This window comes from Schistocerca gregaria, chromosome 2 (genome assembly GCF_023897955.1).
Source record: "Schistocerca gregaria isolate iqSchGreg1 chromosome 2, iqSchGreg1.2, whole genome shotgun sequence".
NCBI lineage: Eukaryota > Metazoa > Arthropoda > Insecta > Orthoptera > Acrididae > Schistocerca > Schistocerca gregaria.
The window spans coordinates 635,101,213-635,124,216 of NC_064921.1; the positions used below are offsets into that span (position 1 = coordinate 635,101,213).

At 39.7% G+C, this 23,004-nt stretch overlaps 1 protein-coding gene across 3 annotated transcripts in view; it reads right to left on the reverse strand.

Moving 5' to 3' along the window:
• Nucleotides 1-23,004, reverse strand: part of LOC126334661 (ubiquitin-like-conjugating enzyme ATG3) — a 76,591-nt gene that overhangs the window by 52,669 nt on the left and 918 nt on the right. For 2 of the 3 annotated variants that reach the window (XM_049997122.1, XM_049997123.1), the window contains exon 2: nucleotides 6,776-6,964. The exons of the other annotated variant lie outside the window; for it this stretch is intronic. In XM_049997122.1, coding sequence (XP_049853079.1) covers nucleotides 6,776-6,964 — 189 coding nt within the window. The remainder of the gene's footprint in view (nucleotides 1-6,775; nucleotides 6,965-23,004) is intronic. 3 annotated transcript variants of the gene reach the window in all.

The window sequence follows — 23,004 nt, forward strand, 5'->3', positions numbered from 1 at the left end:
TCTACTTCTTTTTGAAAACAGGATGCCTGAATCCTGATTCTAATCTAAAAAAGATGCCTCTCTGGCACCAGTAACCACAGTGATCTTGCTTTGTGTGATGGTAGCGTCCCACACATTTTCAGCAATAAACTCAGCTAAACTATATTCCCCTCTCTTATTCATGTGTATGCTGTTTTTAGTATATTCCCATTTCCCAGCTGTAGGAATGGACACTGCACTTAGATTTCATTTCAGTCAGTAGCAGTCTGCTCACAGCAGTGTTAACCCATGGCTGGTCATGGCACTGCAGAACCCCCACAAAACTCAGATTTGTGTCTGTGGTTGCTACTCGTATTTCAACCAGGTCACTTCTACTACTGCAACTACTGTCCTTAGTTAGGCTGCTCACTGCTCCACTTACTACAATAACCTGATCCTCTTTCCCAAAATTCATTATATCCTCTGCCACTTGGCTAAGGCTAGAACTTGGTTTCACAATACTTGTGACCTGGTACCCTGTTCCTAATTTTTCTTGTTCCATCTGACCTACACCCCTTGGATGGCTACTACCTAGCAGCAAGACTCTTTTCTTGCTACATTTTTTTTTTTGTTACTGGCCTACAATGAGTTATTTTGCTATAAGGCTGCTGCGCCCTACTGTGACCTACAGCTGGATGAGGCTTTTTCCCTCCTACTTTGGGCAACAAGTCCAATTTATGCGATACCGTAAGTTCAAATGTAGATGAAGTTGAAGAGCTGTTCCTCATTTGTCCATTGCTCTTATCTTTACCCACTTCCCATGATCTTTTTCCCCCTTTCAACCACTCAACTTCACTTGCTCAAATTTTGTGTGTTCTAATTCAGCCCAAAGGGCACAAATCTCTGCCTGCTGCTCAGCAATTTTCTTGCCTAATTTGCAGAGCCTACAGCTCCTTAACAAAGACTCACAGAGCTCCCCATTCAGATTCTCACTACAGTCATCCAACTGAAATTCCAACCCACAGTCTATACATACCACTCCCTCTTTGACTATCCTGCGGCAACATCCACATTTATGATGCACTGCAACACAGATTACTAGTTTTAAAACAAAACTGAATCACTTAACACACATGACACTACACAAATTTTCATTATTTGTTAGCCGCAAAAATTAGTGCTCGAGGTGTGTGATGTAACATACAATGTTAATTATTTCCACTTATAACAAGAACTCAGCACTCACTCAACTGCCATATCTGTTAATTAACTTATCATAATAGAGTCAAGTTTTAATGTAACTTTAATGAACACTAACTGTATGTAAACAAAGTTTCTAAATTTAACAATGTAAGATTTATGCTACTTTTGTGGAAATATGAACTTAATTATGAATGGACACATTCCACTTAAACAGGGGGGAGAGAAGGGGAAGGGGATGTAGAAGCGTGACAGAAGGTAGGTCACCAGATTGTAGTTCTGCAGACTGAAAAGCGAACAGGTGATTCCACATTATCTCTGTCCCGTTATGTCACAAGAAACTTCTACAGGGTGTTTCACAAAGTTATTCTGCCCTTCCCACACTGCGTCTCATGAACCACTGGTGACGCAGTGCGCATACGTGCCTGGGGGCAGTTTATTTTCCACAAAGTATGTTAACATTGCATAGAGTAGAAATACAAGTTACTAATAACACTAAGGCAAGAAACATTTATGGACAGAATCTATGCAAATCTCTGCACACTGTTCTACTCTGCTAGAGGAAAAACTGATTATTAGTCATCCTGTATGGCAATTACAGCCTTCTTCTGGGAAAGGTTCGTTAATTCATGATCAAGTGACGACACAACATGGTTGTAGAGCTTTATAATATGCTGTCAATAACAGACAGCAGCAAATGCTACATTCACCAATCCAATCCCTTTCCCACAAACATTACACTGGTCACTGACAACATCACACTTACAAACAAAACAGTTCTAAGCCATTGTTTACTGGAAAATATGTTAGATAAAAGGTCACTTGCCCAACCACAAATAAGTACTCACTCAATAAATGGAAAATAACTCCACTACATAAAGACAAGCTCTGTGAAGTTATTTTGTTTCCTGGAAGGAAAACTGTTGCGCCCTACTTTCCATATGTGCTTCTTGCCTTAGTATTATTGCAAGACACCACTGGGCTACAGCTAAACAAAAACAGTGCCTTAGATCTGAATCAAATGAACCCCAAATGAATCCATCTGATATGCAGATCCCCCCCCCCCCCCCCCCTTGTTATATTTCATAAACTGTGTGCAATGGAAATTCAAAGAGTTGGGGGGCCCTGACAAGTGCCTTGTGGATGTGTTTTTTGTTGTAGTTAGTGACCAAGGGGTTCGCCTCTAAATACTGAATTGAACTTGTGGTAACTTAGACCATCACTTATCACAAAATATTCCACAGGAGGAGCAGCACATTATAAACATAATACCTAACTGTCTCACACTGGAGGTGAGTAGAAATTGCAATATGAAATATGTATATACAACATGGTTGTCAGAAACTAAGCGGCAGTGTCCACAGGCACAGAAAGAAAATAGTCCTGATCAAGAGTATCATTCTGCTTCGAATCCTAAAAAAGATAACTGTATTGCTTCATGTCCCAATCAAGAATACCTTAGCAGTGATGCTCTTCTGAGTTCTCTGCAGAGAGATTGCCAAAAATTACTGGTTGTCCAGTCGAACAGAATATTAAAAATTCCACCCATGACAGGCCATGTAGAAAATGTTTCCCTCTCTCTTCGAAAAGTTTCTTATTACTTGCGCCATCTCTTAATTTTTGCAGTTTACACAAATTTACAAAATTTGTAGCTAGATCTCCACCCGGGAAAACTGTGGAAGCCCTGGCCCATTTGATGGAACTACTACTGCCACCACAAAAGTTGATACCAGTTCTCTCACTCTCGCTAATTTTTAAGACATTGTCATATTAGAAACAACTATCTCATACATTAAATCTATCTCGCCTGATCTGAAGAAGCCTGGACACCTCTGTAATTCACAGGGATATTCAACTGAAGCTACAACATTATAGGCCAATGTATGAAGAAAAGCAGGAGACAAAAGCAGAAACAGAGAAAAAGAGCTGGAATCCAGAGCAGAATTGTAACACCTTCACAGAAAATAACAGAGTGACAAAATATTGTTGCAAAATGTGTCAAAAACCAAATCTGTTTGGTGTACATGGCAACTTTTTGCTTTAACTGTGATAAAATTTCTCATATGTTCTCCCCCAAAGTGATGATGAGAGAAATAATGAGAAATATTATCATTGTTGTTTTGCTCTAATGTCATCTTTTTCTTTCTGTACAGATATTTGTCATTTATAATGAGTTCAATTAGTTACATTTACTAAAGAAGCAAGTGAAAAAAGTGGAAAAAGTGATGCTGTCATAATTTGTCACTACAGTCAGACAGTGACAATAACAAAACTGAAGGATTGATATTTCTATTGTTGCTGAGCTGTTATGTCATCTTTGTCTTTCTTTAAAGGTATTTTCCACTTATAATGTGTTTCATTAATAATAATAATAACAATAATAACAATAATAACAATAATAACAATAATAACAATAATTATTATTATTATTATTATTATTATTATTATTATTATTATTATTATTATTATTATGTGAATAAGCAATGTGATAAAAATCGTAACCCACACACCATCTCACTGTGAAAAACACTGCACCCAACAGAAGGTTAAGTGAGGTCTATTTTGCAGCGGTCTGCAGTTGGTATCTAAACCATAACTGATGGGTCAGAATCAATTCAGGTAAATAAAACCATACAGGGTGTATACATGGACAAGGAAAAAAGATTCCCATATTTCTCCCGGATTTACTGGTTAAAAATACATTTTCTCCCGGGTGAAAAAACACTTTTTCCATGCTAAGTGACAGTATACTTTCCCCCCACTTTGAATGGCTATGGTTTTATACACCAGCGTAGAATTTCTCAGCACTTTAGGAAACGAAGCTTCGGGGGGAGGGGGGGGGGGGGGGGGAACTCGTTTTGAAAGTATCTTTGATGTGTAGCAACATATACACTGCATATTTTCGTATTACGAAAGTATAAATGTGAATTCCATGAAACACAGAATGTTACGTTCTGAAGCATTGAAATCGAGTTTGCGATGGGCTTTTGTAAGCCAGTCACAGCTCATCTGATGTGATCTCACCAGCTGATGGCAGCAGATATTCAGAGTATATGACACATGATGCAGTCAGCCAATAGCGACATCACTTTTAAGTATCATGATCACACAAATAACAAAAGTTAATGGTTTAAATTTATATAAATAGTGTTGCTCCAGTTGACACACAATATTGGTCTCCAAGATTTGTGGGGATGTAGAACCACTGGCTCACTCCCCAACAATACCGCAGTGAGAACAACTTTATCTTCGCCAGATCATTTCTCTGTAGTATGCGGCTATGCGCTCTATGCTACACGCATTGTGCGTATGCTGCGAGAATGAAAGTATTCATAGTAAGCAACAGGAGTGGGAGTGATTATTTACCGATGTAATTACTCCGCTCACTCCCACTAGCTATAGATTAATAAGCTGCAAGATAAACTAAGCTTTCAAGTGTAATGTTGATCTTTTTGCGGTGTGTTACACTTTAAGACACATCACACACATGGGCCAGTAAAATGTTTAATAACGACATAAATGTCTGATCTTTTGGGCTCGAAATTCTTCTAAATGGCTCGTCCTCGAAGAGTTGATATTTAAATGAGATTTAAGAAATTCATCGTACATTCTCGTACATGGTTTATATTGCGTAAAAAGAAATTTACTTCGCAGGTAAAGCCAGATTTGCACAACGACACTAGGTTGCAGGCAACTGCTCAACCGGCCACTGCGCACACGCGCCGTGCATTTGCACAACTCGTTGGTCAAACTAAACACTTTCGGCATGTTCCAACTTTGGCGACACTAGTTGCACGAGTTTTGAGGTTACATGTGTTCGTAGAGTGTGTGGAAAAACTGAAATATGAAGTGGGGAACAGAGAATAATGTTCGCTTTTTGGATATCTGTGCTTTGCATAGGTGTTTGTGGGCTTTCAGTGATGCTGATTACAAAAATAAGCAATATGTTGCTGCTCCTAAGACTGTTGTCATGTGCGATCAGAACATAGGTGGTTTGACAATATCTGAGCTGCAGGGTAAAATTTATTCAATTAGGAGCACGTATACAACTGAATTAGGAGAAATACGAGCAAGTACAATTCTGGCTATGGAAATGCTTTCGTCTGAAAGACTAAAGTCCCATCGTTCGAGTTGGCTGATTCTTTTTTTTTTTTTTTTTTTTTTTTTTTTTAAGGAATATTTTTGACAGGAGTGAAGGCCACAAGAATCAAGATGCTGCATTCGTTATTAAATATTATCAGTTCAAAACATCACAGCAGTGCTCCAAATTCACATATGTTTCAATTGTGAATTATTGCCACTACAGATCTATCTTCAAGACAGTAGTTAGCAAACCATTCTCTTCTGCTTCGAATAATTATTGGTGTTAATGTTAATTATTATTATTATTATGTTAATGATTATTGGTGTTAATGAAAAAGCGTCAACAACTAAAACTGCATTTTCTAGCATGCCGAGTGTTCTCGATTGTAATGCACGCAACGTGATATGTAAATTTCAGTTCTGGTGACAGTGCTTCATGAATTACTGTATTTTTCCTTTATCGCATAATTAACTTTATTTAGAAGAAACATGAATAGTTGTGGTGACATTCTAAGATAATTATATGAACTTCTCGGTCCTTCCATTATAAATTATTTAAGCAAGGTTGCTGAGGAACCGAGCTGACGTATTTTCTTCATCCAGTCACAAATCGAAACACGGGACACTTAGAAGATTCAACAAGTCCACTAAAGAGACACCTTACACTACACTCGTCCATCCTCTGTTAGAATATTACTGCATGGTATGGGATCCTTACCAGGTGGGACTGACGGAGGACATTGAAGGGGTGCAAAAAAAGGCAGCTAGTTTTGTATTATCACGTAATATGGGAGAGAGTGTGGTAGATATGATACGCGAGTTGGGATGGAAGTCGTTAAAGCAAAGATGTTTTTCATCACAGCGAGATCTATTTACAAAATCTCAGTCACCAACTTTCTCTTTTGAATGCGAAAATATTTTGTTGAACCCAACCTACATAAGTAGTAATGATCATCAAAATAAAATAAGAGAAATCAGAGCTCGAACAGAAAGGTTTAGGTGTTCATTTTTCCCGCGTGCTGTTCGGGAGTGGAATGGTAGAGAGATAGTATGTTTGTGGTTCGATGAACCCTCTGCCAAGCACTTAAATGTGAATTGCAGAGTTATCATGTAGATGTAGATGTAGATGAAGAAACATTTATCAAAACAGGGTGGTAGTCAACAAGTGCAGCAACACATTTTATGAGACAAAAATTATCTATGTTGAATTACAAAGAATGTATGAAAGAGAGTACCTGTTGAGGCAGGCCTCCACATATCTGGGCATATATAAATACTACAAATCAGTATTTCCAATATGTTCTTCCTATGTTATTCTAACTTGACATAGATGTTACATTTAAATGTCTCTTAATTCATGTCACATCCAGCATGAGGTAGTTTTGGATCTTATGCATTGTTTCTGACCTGAAGACCATTAAAATTTTTCTAATATTCCTCGATCTTATTTGCTGACATATATTTTTAGTTTGATTAGCACTCAAAATTTTCCCATACATGCACAACTAGTGTCTGCATACAAGAACTGGCAAACCTGTTTGCATCTCCGAGAACATGGGACATGCCGTGTTAGTAGGAACTGCTTGTCATGGGGAAGATATGACTTTATACGGCTCTCATCACCAACTGCCCACTGCCATGTTGGGCAGTGATGGACCAGGTGATCACCAGCTGCTACAAATTCCTCAGGCGTCAGCACTCCCGTCTCACGGAATTTAGATTCCTATAGAGCGAAATAATAGATAAACATATAAGGAGAGTACTTCCTGGATATAAAGTCACAAAGTGTTAAAACAGATGAAAATAAAAGCTTCAGATTTGTTCTTTTTTATTTACTTTCTGTGTTACAACAAGTCAAATTGGAGAATGAAAACACACACATCAAAAAAAGTTGGAATAGAGATCAACACAAACATTCTTTCCGCCCTTTTTATTGCTCATGAAAACCACACAATGCACGCTGTACAGCAAGACCTTCAGAGTTGGTGGTCCAGATTGCTGTACACACTGGTACCCCTGACACCCAGTAGCACATCCACTTGCATTGATGCATGCCTGTATTTGTTGCGGCATACTATCCACAAGTTCATCAAGGCACTGTTGGACCAGATTGTTCCACTGCTCAATGGTGATACGGTACCTCCTTCCTGGTAGAACAACCGGAACTGATCAGCTGTCAGACCCCCTCTGTCTAATAGGTGCTGCTCATGCATGGTTGTTTACATCTTTGGGTGGGTTTAGTGACATCTCTGAACAGTCAAAGGGACTGTGTCTGTGATATAATATCCACAGTCAATGACTATCTTCAAGAGTTCTGGGAACGGGGCGATGGCAAACTTTTTTTGATGTGTGGATGCATTGTGGCCCCTTGTCAAGTCTATGTAAGTCAATTTGTAAATTAAAGGAAATGCAATACAATATTCACAAAGTCATGGTTTTCATTCTTAATTTAAGATGTCTACTGTATGAAAACATTTTTTACTAACATCAATATAAAAATAATATAATCTACCAAAATGAACTCAATAACAGTTTTAAGGAAAAACAAGATGGAAAAGAAGGTTCTACTTAAACTGCTGAAACAGGTACAATTGAAATGGCATTCAAAGCAAGCACTGAATCTCAAATTTGTAAAATTAAAAAAGAAAAAGTTAATAATGACAAAAAAGGGAAAAAATAATATTTAAAGAATAACATTAACAAAAGCTAAAAGTGTAGGTAAAGACCTCTTCCAAATACTAATCAGGACAGCTGTCTCTCCTTTGTAGTAGCTTTGTTCTCCACTCAGTATCTGAACATCTTATGAATTCTTTTTCCTGTATCATAGCCATTTATTCATACTGACTGCATAAGTACTCTTTTGCAATCCCAAAAGCTAGCTGCTCAATCTATTTTATTTAATTTTTGTTACTATTGGTTCAGTTATACCTGTTTCTTAGCTGTTAAACAGATACATAATTTACTGAATCCTCCATCAGTGCTTGGAAAAACATGATGATAAACACTTCCTAATGTTTTATCATTTTGAATAACATTACTGAGTGTTTTATCTTTTTAATATTAGATGTATTATTATTCAAATGTTTATAAAATTGATGGTAAATAACATAACTGTATGATACTGTATGATGCACAGTTTCCACATATTTTTATTTATGTATTCACTGACTTTTACTAAAATTCTGAAACCCTGGGTGTTAACTGCAAACTGCTTGTCCCTACGCAGTAGGTGGAATATAAGGAAGGATGCCAACTGTGCAAGGTATATTGAAATGAATGCAACAATACTTTCAAACGTGCAAGGGCACTACCAAACTGGGGATCAGTAGAGAGACAGCTCACAGAAAATTACTGGATAGTAACAAATGTAGGTTCAAATTTCAGAAGATTCATTTTTGAGTTGAAGGGTATAGATACATTGAAGGTAAGAGCTAAACTAGAAGGAAATACAAAGAAAAGGTGGCAACACAAAACATGCATGCAATGCAAGACAGAAATGCAAATAAGAAACAACTTAATGAAAAAGACTGGCAAGGTGCAAGAGGAGGGATGCAAATGAGGAGAAAAAAAGGGAGGGGGCAAGGTGTGAGGGGAAGAAGCTCAAAAGAGAAGCAGGTCGGTAAATGTAAATAAAAATAAAAATGAAAAAGATAAAGAGAAAGAGAAGTGCTGAAATAAAAATACGGAGCAGAGTAGTGTAGTCTGAGTGAGGGAGGAAACAAAATGCACGCACGCACAATAGAAAAGGGACAAGCAAAAGCAAGAATGAGAGAGAGGAGTATCATCATCATCATCATCATCATCATCATCAATCTACAGAGTGTTTCAAAAATGACCAGTATATTTGAAACGGCAATACAAACTAAACGAGCAGCGATAGAAATACACCGTTTGTTGCAATATGATTGGGACAACAGTACATTTTCAGGCACACAAACTTTCGAAATTACAGTAGTTACAATTGTCAACAACAGATGGCGCTGCGGTCTGGGAAACTCTATAGTACGATATTTTCCACATATCCACCATGCGTAGCAATAATATGGCGTAGTCTCTGAATGAAATTACCCGAAACCTTTGACAACGTGTCTGGCGAAATGGCTTCACATGCAGATGAGATGAACTGCTTCAGCTGTTCAATTGTTTCTGGATTCTGGTGGTACACCTGGTCTTTCAAGTGTCCCCACAGAAAGAAGTCACAGGGGTTCATGTATCGAAATATTCATTCAGGAAAGTAAAGACTGTTGTCCCAAGCATATTGCAACAAACGGTGTATTTCTATCGCTGCTCGTTTAGTTTTTATTGCTGTTTCAAATATACCGGTCATTTTTGAAACACCCTGTATTTACTGACATTCTGCATACAGTAACGAAAGTAATTCAGGAAAATTACAATTTACAACTTCATCAACAATTAGGTATTAGAGGTGAAGCACCTGTGTAGATTAGACAAGAATCAGAAGGGAATCTAGTCTATCTTTTCATTCACTCAAACATTGTGTTCTATAAATTCCATCATGGGGAGCCTTCAGGGAACAAGTCAAGTTATACTGCAAAAGACAGAAGCGAACACTGCATACTACTTCTGCAAAGTATACTAACAACAAACTATGACTATGTCTGATCTGCTAATACTGATAATTATGGTAATTATTTCTGGAGTATATTATATATCACGAAAAAACAGTAACTTTAGAAAAAACCACATATTTCAATGAATTGTTCCTATCAGTAGTTGAAAAGATAGGGGAGAAAATGATTCATCAAAACAGATCTATTAAACTTATTAGGGAGACAAGGCACACTCTGTTAGAGAGAGGACAAATTTCACCAGATCAATAAAAAGTAGTAAATCTTGTGCTTGTACAAATTTATAAATGATAGTGCACATCAATCATCATGCTTTTTTGCAGGTTTTATTTGGAAAATCTAGATTTTGGCTAGTGCCTAGCCATTATCAGTGCCTGTCAGTTCCCTGTTGTGCGAGCATCCGTCACAATTCTTTCAAGACTTGTGCTTATTATGATCTCAGCCATAGTGCAAAAATCCACTGCTGAATTGGTAGCACCACCCTCGAGTTACCTTTGCAACTAACCAGTGAGTCAATGTGTATTCCCTGATTGACTGATTTTTTAATTGGTCCAGTTTTATCATACAGCGCAAATTGCACAACTGATATTCGACAGGACAAAGAAAAATAATACATAGTATTAGCAAAATTAGGTACCTGTTCTTACAATTTAATTTTTACATAACTGTTTTTGTTATAGCAATATTCAGAAATTCTTTTACAGAATTGGCTTGCTACGTTCACTTGTGTTAACGTGCCACAGCAATGCCTCCGTGACGTGCATGGTGTCGTCGCTGGCAGCACAGCGTGCCTGTGTATCGCAGTTTGAAGGCAATTGATATTGACTTGACTGGTCAATTTAATAAGCAGCAATTGATTGGAGGTCCAAATGTTTTTCGTGGAACTTCACCTGTGATGTACAAGCAGTGTTTGGAGGTAGTACCTGGCTGACACTTGCTGTTGTATGGGGCAACCAAGTAGATTATGGTGGCCTCGCATTTCCAGATGCAAACATTTTGGCTTGGAAGACATGGAGTATTGCTGAGACTACAGAACTTTTGGCTAAACAGCCTTATGATACTCTTGTTCCTAGCATACCATTTGTTCTGACTACGCCTTTAATTTTAAATATTGGACAAAAAGCAATTTTTATTTCTTCTGGTATCTAACTGTGTAGTATAACACCAATTATGTCAATTATGCTCTGTGATAGGCTGTTGTTCTGTGATTCTTCTGTTGTATATTTGATTTCCCCTCTGGCACAATAGTTGTGTACATTTTTGTTCTGTAGTAATTTACATATTTTCAAGAAGTAGTCTCAAGCAAGCATGATCATGTCATACAAGAACAGGCTTAAAACACACACAACACGAAGTTCACTAAAATGGAATTAACAGTAATCTGCCTCTTTAAAGCCACAAACTACTCTCAGAGTTCTTTTCTGCATTCTGAAAACCTTTACACTGTGAGTTGTGTCTCCCCAGAAAATGATCCCATATCAAAGCAGTAAGTGGAACAGCACATAGTATGCCTGCAGTACTGTTGCTCTGTTTTTTGTTAACTTCAATATTATTAGACCACAGCACATGGATGAGAGTTTGCTAGACAAACTATTCATTTATATGTATGTATTGCTGAAATCACCAACACAAAAGTTTTATGTCATCTTCTAGAGATTATTTTTTAATTATGTTCGAATAGACATTTAATTCCATGGAGGTAATAAGTAAAGTTGACACACAGTTTTTCACTGTTTACAGAGAGTTCATTTTTGGTGAACCACTTGAAATCTTTTCATACAACTTTTTGCTGTTGACTGTAAGGTTTATGGGCTGGATCCAACAAGCAGTATGCTGGTGCCATTGTCAAACAGGATGGTTTTTTTAGGGACTCGTATATCCAATAAAGTCACCCACATAAATAAAAATGAGTAGCACACCTAGGACTGAGCCCAGTGGTACACCATATTTTATTGGTAATTTGCTAGAAAGTAAGGAACTGTTTCTTGTTTTATTCTTAATATTGAATTCATTCTGAATTCTGAAGTGAGACCTACTGCCCGCCCTTTTTTTAAGGGATTTTAAAGCACAGACCAAGAACTCAAAAATCACTGCCTGTGTAGATTTAGACTTTCTGAAATCATGCTGTTGTACGGTAAGAGAATATTTATTTATGAAACTTAGAAGCCAGTCATGCAAGAGTTTTTCTAGAATTTTTGGGAAGGAACTTAACTGTGACACAAGTTGGTAGTTGAATATTTTACCAGAAGAACTTTTCTTTGACAGCAGTGAAACTCTACCTATTTTGAGAACATCTGGAAAGACAGGAGTTTCTAGAGAGAGGATGAAAATTTTGCCAATATTTTCACTACGTTGTTCGTTGGTTGGTGCTTTAGTGTGCAAAACTGCAAAGGTTGTATATGCCCATATCATAAAATAATAAAAACAAGTACTAAATAAAAACCTGATGTGGAAATGACAAAAACCTAATCAAGCAACTTTAAAAGAGGAGCAGCTAAGGATAAAGACGTCCCCTGGGAAAGACGTTGAGATAGTGGATATCCCTGCGGGAGGGGGTCAAATTTGTTTAACAATGCTACTGCAGTGAATAAAAAATCAGAAGTGATCGACAGAACACATGCCATCCACTAAAACATCTGACAAGTTGGACAGCAAGCAGAGACATGAACGTAAACAGTTAAAAACTGGGCACCAGATCAAAAAGTGGCACACCATCAAGGGTTGAGAGCAGTAGACACCAAGTGGAGCAAGGTAGGCACTCAATAAATGGCAGTGACTAAATCAACAGTATCCTATTTGCAACCAGGCTAGAATGACTGTCTCACGACCTTAGAGCCTATAGGAAGTTGACTACGCTATCGGGAGAGGTTTAATGTCCTGGAGTTTGTTCCCTGGAGAGAAGACCATTGTGCACTCCAAAGTGATACTACATGCCAACAGATAGTGACACAAAGATCATCCAAGGGAACAGAACGACTAACAGGCCAAGGGAGGAGAGCTGCAGCCTTTGCAACAGCCTCATTCCCTGACATGCCTATGTGACCTGGAACCCACAGGATCACCATGTTGGCTCCTCTCTTAGTACGACAATGAAAGCATTCTTGTATCCGTTGTACTAAAGCGTTTCTGAATGCAGCATGCCTAGGCTCTGAAGAGCACTGACAGAATCTAGTGGTACAATTTGGAAGAGCTGTCACCGGATGTACTGGATGGCCTGATAAAGGGCATATAGTTCCATGGTAAAAATAGAGCACTGGTCAAAAAGCCAATATTGGAAAGGATCACCACCAAGTACAAAGGCGCACCCGACACCATGGTCGATCCTGGAACCACCGATGTAGATGAAGCCACTGCCCCAAGCCATATGTGAAGTGCGAGAAACTCACTGCAATACAGCAGTCCTGGAGTAATGTCATTAGGAAACAAATGGAGTCAGAAATGAACACGTACCTCAGCACAAAGCCAGGGCAATGAAGGCTCGCACCCATGGGGAATCTGGCAAAGATGCCGAAGCAGCTAACAAAAGTGAACTCCAGGAGGCAACAGAAAAGACGGGGACAGCCCATACTCGCGGTCAAGGGATCACCAAAAAAGAAAGCATAGGATGGGTGAATGGGCACAGATGAGGGACGGTTCATGTAATAAAGAACATCATGCCAATAGCTAAATCAGCAGCCTCGGCATAAAGGCTTTCAATGGGACTAATATAGAAAGCACCAGTGGCTAAATGTATACCACAATGGTGCATGGTGTTAACCCGACATAACATAAGTGGACGAGCAGGTGAATATACGACACACTCATAATCCAGTTTCAAACAGACATGCGATTAGTATAAAAGGAGGAGGACAATCTGATCTAGGTACCATATGAAACATGTAGAAAACTGAGGGAGAAAGTGCGAGCTGCCAGGTAAGAGATGTGGGAAGACCAACAGTGTTTCCTATCAAACGTGAGTCCCAAGAATTTCGTTGTGTCAATGAATGGACAAAGGAATGTGCCAACATGGAGGGATGGGGGAAGAAACTTCTGGTGCCACCACAGTTCATACATATAACCTTATCAGCAAAAAAGCAGAAGCCTTTGCCAATGCTCAACAAGTAAAGATTATGAAGATATCGCTGAAGATTCCACTCAAGTAGACAAGTCCACTGAGAGATGCAACACATCGTAAAGTCATCAATGAAAAAAAAAGAGCCTGAGATACTTGGCAGAAGACAATCCATAATAGGTTTAACAACTATGGCAAACAAGATGACACCGGGCACAGAACCATGAGGCGCCCAGTTCTGTTGAATAAAAGTGTCCTAGAGAGCTGAGCCCACACATCTTAAAAAAACAGGGTCTTTTAAAAATTTCCAGATAAAAATGGGCAGGCAATCCCAGAAATGCCACTCATATATAATAAGGAGGATACCCATCCTCCAGCAGGTGCCATATGCCTACTCCGAATCAAATAACACAGCCACAGTTTGGCACTTCTGCAAACAATTGTTCATAATATGAGTTGACAAGGTGATGAGATGATCAACTGCAGAGCGATGCCTACGAAATCCACATTGGGCGTTAGTGAGGAGATTCCGAAACTTGAGCTGCCCCATCAGCAACCATTAACCATGCATTCCATCACCCTGCAGATGCTACTGGTGAGGGAAATTGGGTGGTAGCTGGAAGGAAGGTGTTTGTCCTTACCATGCTTAGGAATGGGAATGACAATGGCCTCAGACCAGCAAGTGGGAAATGTGCCATTTGTGCAAATGCGACTACATGTATGGAGGAGAAAGTGTTGCACGTTGAAGCTCTCTCACACTAAAAGGTGCATAGCAACACTCACAATTCAGGGAAGAGAAAAATATTGTCCTTGCCTGCGCCACCTGTTACGGAGGGAGGAAGGCAGGATGGTAGCGACTGGAACTCAAAATGGCTGTAAAATATCGGCCCAAGGTGTTGGAGATAACAAGAGGGTCTACAATGACATTGTCCACTATGTTCAGACCACAAACCAGGGAATGAACAGTGTTTCCTGAAAGCTGACTGAGGTTACCTCAAACAACAGAAGAGGGAGTAGAAGAGATAAAAGAGTTTTGAAAAGAAAGCCAAACTTTTTTTTTTTACTATCCCTATAAATGCAGCGACACTTCGCACATAGTTGTTTATAACGGATACAGTGTGCCATTGTGGGATGGCATTTAAAATCATAGAGAGCTCGTCTGCATGTGCGGAGCATGCCTCAGTCCACCAGGGAACAGGGGCATGTCATGGTGAAGAAGAGGTGCGAGGTATGGAACATCCCACGGTAGTAAAGATAGAGTTTGAAGGTATTCTACCTGGTCATCAATGCAGAGGAACTGGTGTTCACTGTAAGTGGCCATTAAGGAGTACAGCTGCCAGTCAGCTTTGGAAAGCTGCGAGCTGGTTGAAGGCACAGATGGGATAGGCATCAGAAAACACATGATGCAGGGGAAATAGTCACTCAAGTGCGTGTCAGAGAGATTGGACCACTCAGGATGACAAACAAGGAGAGCAGTACAGATCAAAAGGTTCAAGTGGGAAAAGGATTGTATGGAATCTGAAAGAAATGTGGGTATACACATGTTCAAACAGATTAGATTGAGTTGGTTGAAGATATCTGCTAGAAGAAACCCTCTCGGACAGGGGTATGGAGAGCCCCAAAGGAGATGGTAGGCACTGAAGTCACCAAGCAGTAAAAAGGGAGGAGGAAGCTGAGCAATAAGTTGCAAAATGTCTGCCCAAGTGACAGCAGAAGATGACGGTGAGTCGACATTGCAGAAAGAGAAGGTGAAATCAGGAAGGAAAGGACAGACAACATTAGCCTGATGCTGGTTGTGCTGGGAAATGACGGTGCGACTATAAATGCTGTCCCAAATGAGCAACATGACTCCTCTATGAGCTGCAGTTCCTGCCTCCAGGGTAAAGTCAAAATAGACTGAAGTGTAGTGTGGGAGGTGGAAGTGATCATGAGGGTGTAATTTTGTTTTCTGGAGGCTGAAAGCAGCTGGACAATATGATCACAAAAGGAGCTGTAATTCAACCCTATTGGATACCACACCACGAATGTTCCATTGGAGAAGAACCATATCCGAATGATAGACAGGAGATGGGTCAAAGAAGGGAGCAATCACTGTGGTGGCTCCTGGGTCCAGAATGCGAATGTGCACAATGACCAGGTTCAGAGGCCAAAGGATCTTGTCCATTAGTTCGACAGAGGCATCGGTATTCACCACCGGTTGGCCAGCAGACTGGTTGTTGCATCCCGGTGAAAAGGTTAGCCAGGTGAGGGTATTGCATGGTGACACCGTTTGAAAAGAATGGTAGAGTGGAGAAGGGGAAGATTGTTTGCCCTTGTTTGACTGCTTAGAACCTTGGTGTTTGTCAGGTGCAGACCCAGACATTGGCTGGCTAGATGTGCACTGAAACTCATCGCAGGATTACTCCTTTTTGGATTTCCATGCTTCTGTTTGTGAGGCATGCAATTTCGCTGGATCAGGTGGCGGTTTGTTGGTATGGAGTGCAGCAATAGCAGGTGAAGATGTGACCCTGGAGTTGGACGATTTCACAACCATGGCACAAAACTGGATGTCACAAGTCTGTGTAGTCATGTCCTCCATAGGTCAGGGTGCAGCAAGAACTGTACTATAATTGCCTGAGTGTGGTGCACAAGGATTGCGCCTAGCTAACATTTTCCTAGCAATGTGAATAAGAACTACTTCCTTCACCCAGATATCCTGAGTGACTCACTTATTGAGATAGATTAGACAATCACAGGAGGAAGCAGCATGATGACCCTTGCAGTTACTAAAGTGAGAGGAAGGAGGTGGACACAGACCCTCATGAGCATCCCCGCTGCAGGTTATGCATTTGATCGCATTTTCAGAAGATTCAGGGGTGTGGTTGTAGTGTTGATATCAACAGCAACGTGTGAGATTTGGGATATATGATCTGACAGTAATAATTTCATAGCCTACCTTAATTTTTGATTGAAATATCACATGGTGAAATGTGAGGAATAGGGTGCAGGTTGGCACTAATCTCTTCTCAACCCTTTTCATAACGCTGTGAATAGCAGTCACTCTCTAGGCAGTGACATACGCTGTGATTTCAGCATAGATCAGGCCATCACGTAGCCGAGTGTATATGACACCAAGGGAGGAATTCAGAGTATGGTGGGCCTCTACTTTAAAAGTATAGCCGTGGAGAAGTGTTGCAATAAGCAGTGTCTGTGCTTCTGCGAAAGCAAGGTACCATTTTGCAACCAAGAGCAGGATATCACAGGACTGGCAACATGATTTACACCCATCTGAATAATAAATGGATTAACTGTTGTGAAACTGTGACCATCATCTGTGCATGACACCAGGTGGTATCGGGGTGCAGCCAAGAAAGGCCTCAATTCTTCCATCTCAACCCGTTTACGTTTTTGAGATGAGCAACTCATTGCAGAAAAATTGCCCATGATTTCCAGTACATCCAATGGTGCACTCCTTCCTGCAGAGTCCCCCCTTCAGGAGGCTCAGCCACCTTAGGTGACTGTCCTCACCTCAGGTCACACCTCCCGGACTCCAGACAGAGGGGCCAATCGGCAAAGAGGAAGGTACCAGCTCAGGCAATCATCCCTGCATGGGCATGGCCTTTAGCAGGGCGTACATACAAGCCCTATTGTCGGCCTGGGGCTGGGAATTACACGTTACCCAGTCATCTTTTACATGTGAAACATGAGCTGGCCTTCAGGAACGCACAGGGAGGAAGAAGAAAAGGAAAAAGAGAAACCTCACATGCCAAAGTGGAGGAAGGGTAAGAAAAGAAAGAACAGGGAAAGAAAGACAGGTGGACAAGGTGAATCCGTGCACTGTTTTACAATGATCTTTGATTTCCCGAAGAAGGAATATGACTCGGTCCCTAAGGGAGGCGAAAATAATAGCAATAGGAAGGATATGCAGAACAGAAAGGGGAGTAGCACTGCAAAGGCTAGGGCCCCCTGGTAGCCAAGCATGTACCCACCCCTGGAGGGTTTCACATGCTTTTAATATGAAATTGGGCACATCATCAAGATCAACTTGACATTTTATTGCTTAATGATTTAATTTTACTTATAATTTCACCAAGATTTGTTTCCTAAGCATATACAGAGGCATCGAACCATCAATTTGCTTGGAAGAACTTGGGACTGATCCTTCACAGTTTACCCGAATGAGGTCTTCAGCTAGTGATGTGAAGTACACAGAATTTTGTCGCAACAAATTTTGAGTCTATGACTTTTAGCCCTCAAGTGTTAATGATATTTTTTTTTCTTTCTTTCTTTCTTCTTTTCTTTTGGTACCAAGCTACAAGATTCTTTCTTTATAACTCTCCTGAAAGATAAAAGTATGCAGTAGTAACACCTAGTCATATAAGTGGATATAAACAACTGTCCTCTAATCATCGAACAATCTCCCTCCTACCTGTGCTCCCAAAATATTTTGAGAAGGTAGGTTACAGCAGAATATGAACCATCTTCCTGGGAATAATAGGTCAACAGAACAAATAAAGACAGACAGAGAGACAGAGTGTGTTCATGTTACTGCTCAATGCACGTGACAGTTCAAGAGTAAGAAAGTATTTTTCGACACACACTGTGTCAGGGGAATTCAATGGCTTCGTGCATCAGTTCAACAAGTCAGTTGGACAATATTTATATAAATAATTTATGGATGAATGGAAAAACTGGTAGAAGCTGACCTAGGGGAAGAACAATTGGCGTTCTAGAGAAATGAAGAATGACCAAGGTGATATTATGTTACAAGAAGACTGAAGAAAGGCGGACCAACACTAAGCATTTGTAGGTGTAGAGAAAGCTTTTGACAGGACTTGTAATACATTCTTCGAAATTTTGAAGGTAGAAGATACAAAATACAGGAGCATAAGGTTGAAGGACATTAAACAAAAGAACTGGATGAGAAGTGAGCAAGGATGAATTTTAAAAGAAACAGAAGAAATTTGGTGAAGCAATTTAGGTTCAGACAGAAGAAACAAAAAGTTTGAGGCATCCTGTTGCAGAACGTAATGGACGTGGAAGATTAGTTTAAAGTGTGGATAATGTCTCGGAAACAGGTTAGAACATGAATATCAACTAAAGTAAAACAAGGGCAATGGAGTGTAGTCTATGTAAATCAGGCAGTGTAGAGGGAATTACATTAGAAAATGAGACACTAAAAGTAGAAGATGAGTTTTGATATTTCGGAAGGTGATTCAAGCAGATTCAATGTAAAGCGCCAATGTACAACAGCAAGAATATAATTTCTGAAAATGAGAAATCTGTTAATATCTGAATTTATGTATTAGGAAGTCGTATATGGAAATATTTGTCTCAAGAGTAAGCTTGCAGAGAAGTAAAATGTGGACAATAAACAGTTAAGATAAGAAGACAACAAAAGCTTTTGAAATGTGGTGCTACAAAAGAATGCAGAAATGGTTAGATCACATAACTAATGAGATGGTACAGAATCAAACTGGTAGAAAAAGAAATTTATGGTTCAACTTGACTAACAGAAGAGATCAGTTGATATAACACATTCTGAAATTTGAAGGAATTGCTGGTTTGGTAATGGAAGGAAGTTTCGGGAAGACCACAGCTTAACTACAGAATGCAGTTTCAAGTGGATGTAGGTTGAAGTAATTACACAGCACTGATGAAGAGTCTTGCACAAGATAGACTGGCAACTTTGAACTGAAGAATGCAATGACAACAACAATGACGACAAAGACAGCAGCTGCTGCTGCTGCTGCTGTAAATTTATTTATTTACTGAAAAGACTACTTAACTTCTGTACTGCTCAAGAAGAAATGTCTAAGTTGGCTAAAGGAAAAAGTGATCAGAACACCATTGCTTCAAATTAAGACTGTCATGGTAAACAATTGTTCGCTTGGCTGCTGGGGATGTGCCAGGGCAAGATTCTGTCATGTATTTCAACAACCCATTGACGTTATTGTCTCATAATAAATACTAGAGTTTGTCAATGGCTTTTTATCTGTCAACTATATGTAGTAATATTTCTGAATTTGCTGGAAATTTGGGAACAGCATTAACACTGCAACTCAAGTGATTCAGCAGACTCTAGCATCGTGCCTTTGCAGCTGATTTATGGACAGAAATTTAAACAAAATTAGAAATATTAATTATTGTAGCAAGTTGTCAGGTTGTGCTACTTTACCAAGCTGTCATCCACAGGTCTTGCAATCCCAGGCAGCAAAAATCAAAAGAACTTGCTCCAATTTGTTGGCATGGTAAATATCAAAGGACTGCCGAGTTTTTAAAGGGGTCTCTTGATTTGTTTGGTTACAGGGAAAGGCGGGAGGCTGTCACAACATTAATAAGACAGAAATTAATGAGAAAACAAAAGCAAATATACATTCCAAAATGTGAACTGAACAAAAGATCATAGTAAGCCAAAGACAGCCTTCATTGACAGCACAAAATGACAAACAACATAGGTAACATATACTGAATCATAGCTAGATATACAAGACTACAATCAAATCTAAGAGAGAATTGTGGTCCAAGAGAAGCAGAGCAAGTCGATGAAGAGGGAGATTTCAGTGAATCTTACCATGTTCCTGGTACCACTTCTTTGCAGTCAGATAACTAGATACCTGAGCTTCACAAGTAAATGAAATGGTGTGTAAACTAAAACAACATTGTTGTGTTCTGTTGAAAGGAAAAAACAGCTACAATGGTGCTACTACTACTACTACATGGCAGCAATGTCTACAGCAAGATGAGGTTGTGAACAGAATTGATGCTGTGCAGCTGCTGGTCCACCTTAACGCTCAAACAGAATGGGGATATATCAACAGGTGAGCCTTTTAGGACTGACCAGTATCACACTCAGGTATTCTTCAAACTTAGAAAAAAAACACCACTGCTATTATATGGGAGGCTGTGGGGCTGGTGACAGCCTGCTGAGAAATAGTGCAAGTGCCAGTCTTGGGAATGTCGGTAAGATGTGGTTTTTCAATTAATACCTTTTTCTCACAGTTTCACCAAGTTTTACCTGAAATATAACAAAGGATCTGAAACTTCCTGGCAGATTAAAACTGGGTGCCGGACCGAGACTCGAACTTGGTACCTTTGCCTTTCGCGGGCAAGTGCTCTACCAACGGAGCTACCCAAGCACGGCTCACGCCCTGTCCTCACAGCTTTACTTCTGCCAGTACCTCATCTCCTACTTTCCAAGCTTGACAGAAGTTCTCCTGCGAACCTTGCAGACCTAGCACTCCTGAAAGAGAGGATATTGTGAAGACATGGCTTAGCCACAGTCTGGGGGATGTTTCCAGAATGAGATTTTCCCTCTGCAGTGGAGTATGTGCTGATATGAAACTTCCTGGCAGACTAAAACTGTGTGCCGGACCGAGACTTGATCTAGGGACCTTTGCCTTTCACAGGCAAGGAGAGCTTCTGTAAAGTTTGGAAAGTAGGAGACGAGGTACTGGCAGAAGTAAAGTTGTGAGGACAGGTTGTGAGTCGTGCTTGAGTAGCTCAGGTGGTACAGCACTTGCCCGCCAAAGGCAAAGGTCCCGAGTTCGAGTCTTGGTCCAGCACACAGTTTTAATCTGCCAGGAAGATCATATCAGCACACACTCTGCTGCAGAGTGAAAATCTCATTCTGGAACAAAGGATCTATTATATTCACCTTCACTACATAAATCTGTTGGTAAAATGACTGAGACATTTAAAATAAACACAGTGTCACTTAAAGAGGGAGGGTTTAACAGCTTATAACTGATCTTCTAAACTCACTAAAAGAAAACAGTACATAAATAAGCTATTTTAAACTTTCAAAGAGTACACTAATGAAGAGAGACTGTACCAAATTACTGGTGCCACTGAGGACAATTCATCCAACATATCATACATTTTGCACTACTACAGTATTACATTTGCACATTTGGTGGAGTTATTAACCCTCTTCCCCTTAAATGTATCAGTTTCTGTCCAGCTGGTGTGGGAAAGGATAATACAGTGCAAGCGGCTGGGATCTGGGCACTTTCACGATGAAGCCTTCTGAGAGATGTCTGGGACCAATGGTGGTGATGGTGCTGGATCTGGAGCATCCTGTATAGGCCTAGAGACCTCTGGAAATGGAGGCATCCTTGCACACTTCCCAGTCTCTATATCTGTTATCTTGAGCTTCCCTTCCTCCTTCCGTTTCATCATTCACCTCACCCAGTGCACATTTGAGGAAATTTACTCAGATACATCATAATATATGGGAACATATTTATGTAAGTGCTCTGTAAATTGTGTGTCACCAAATGGGCATGTACAAATAATCAATCCCTGCTACAAATGTCTTTAGTACAGTGGCTTCAATTGCTTTCTGTACTTTCTCACAGCTGAACACAGGTTATTCTTCATTTTTCAGAGGCACTTTTTCCATTCGTATTCCAAGAGGGTCCCTGTGGCACTTGCTTGCACTGGAAATCTTTCTCATAAAATTACACAAGTGGCAGAGGTAGAAGAATGAGTAGCTGCATCAAACCCATAGCAACTGTTAGGGATCTCCTTTCAATGACTATACTATAGGTATTTTAACAACAACACAGCAGGCTACATATTTTCTAGTGTGGGTGTGTAATAAAAAATTGAGACATTTGCGCACTTACCCAATGGTATTAAATACATGTCAGGTGTCAGAGCTAAATTTGAACGTAAGCTACATAAATTAAGGCAATAACCTGTAGGTTGATCGACTCAACATAATGACATACTGACTGCTTTATGTATTTTGCACAAATCTGTGACTCTCAATATTCAGTGGACAACTTCAGTCATGAATCTAATAAAAGAAATTATTTTTGTCAGGATTTGATGTATTGTGAGCGCCACACTATAAATCTAAATGTTTGGAGTCAATTGCCAGTTCACCCCACATCTTCTTCCGATGTGACTTTTACTTGTGGCAGTACCTTGCATTTACTAATCAGGACTAAGCGGTGAAAAAGCGCTGAGATGTTCACACTGGGTGATTGATGATAGTTTTATTTATCAACAATATAACATTACAACTAGAAATATTTAAAAAATTCTTAATTTGCTTATCGCTATAATTACAGAACAAATACTACAATTCAAACTGCTGTTTTCTGATATTCCAATCCTGAAAGAATTATGGCACAT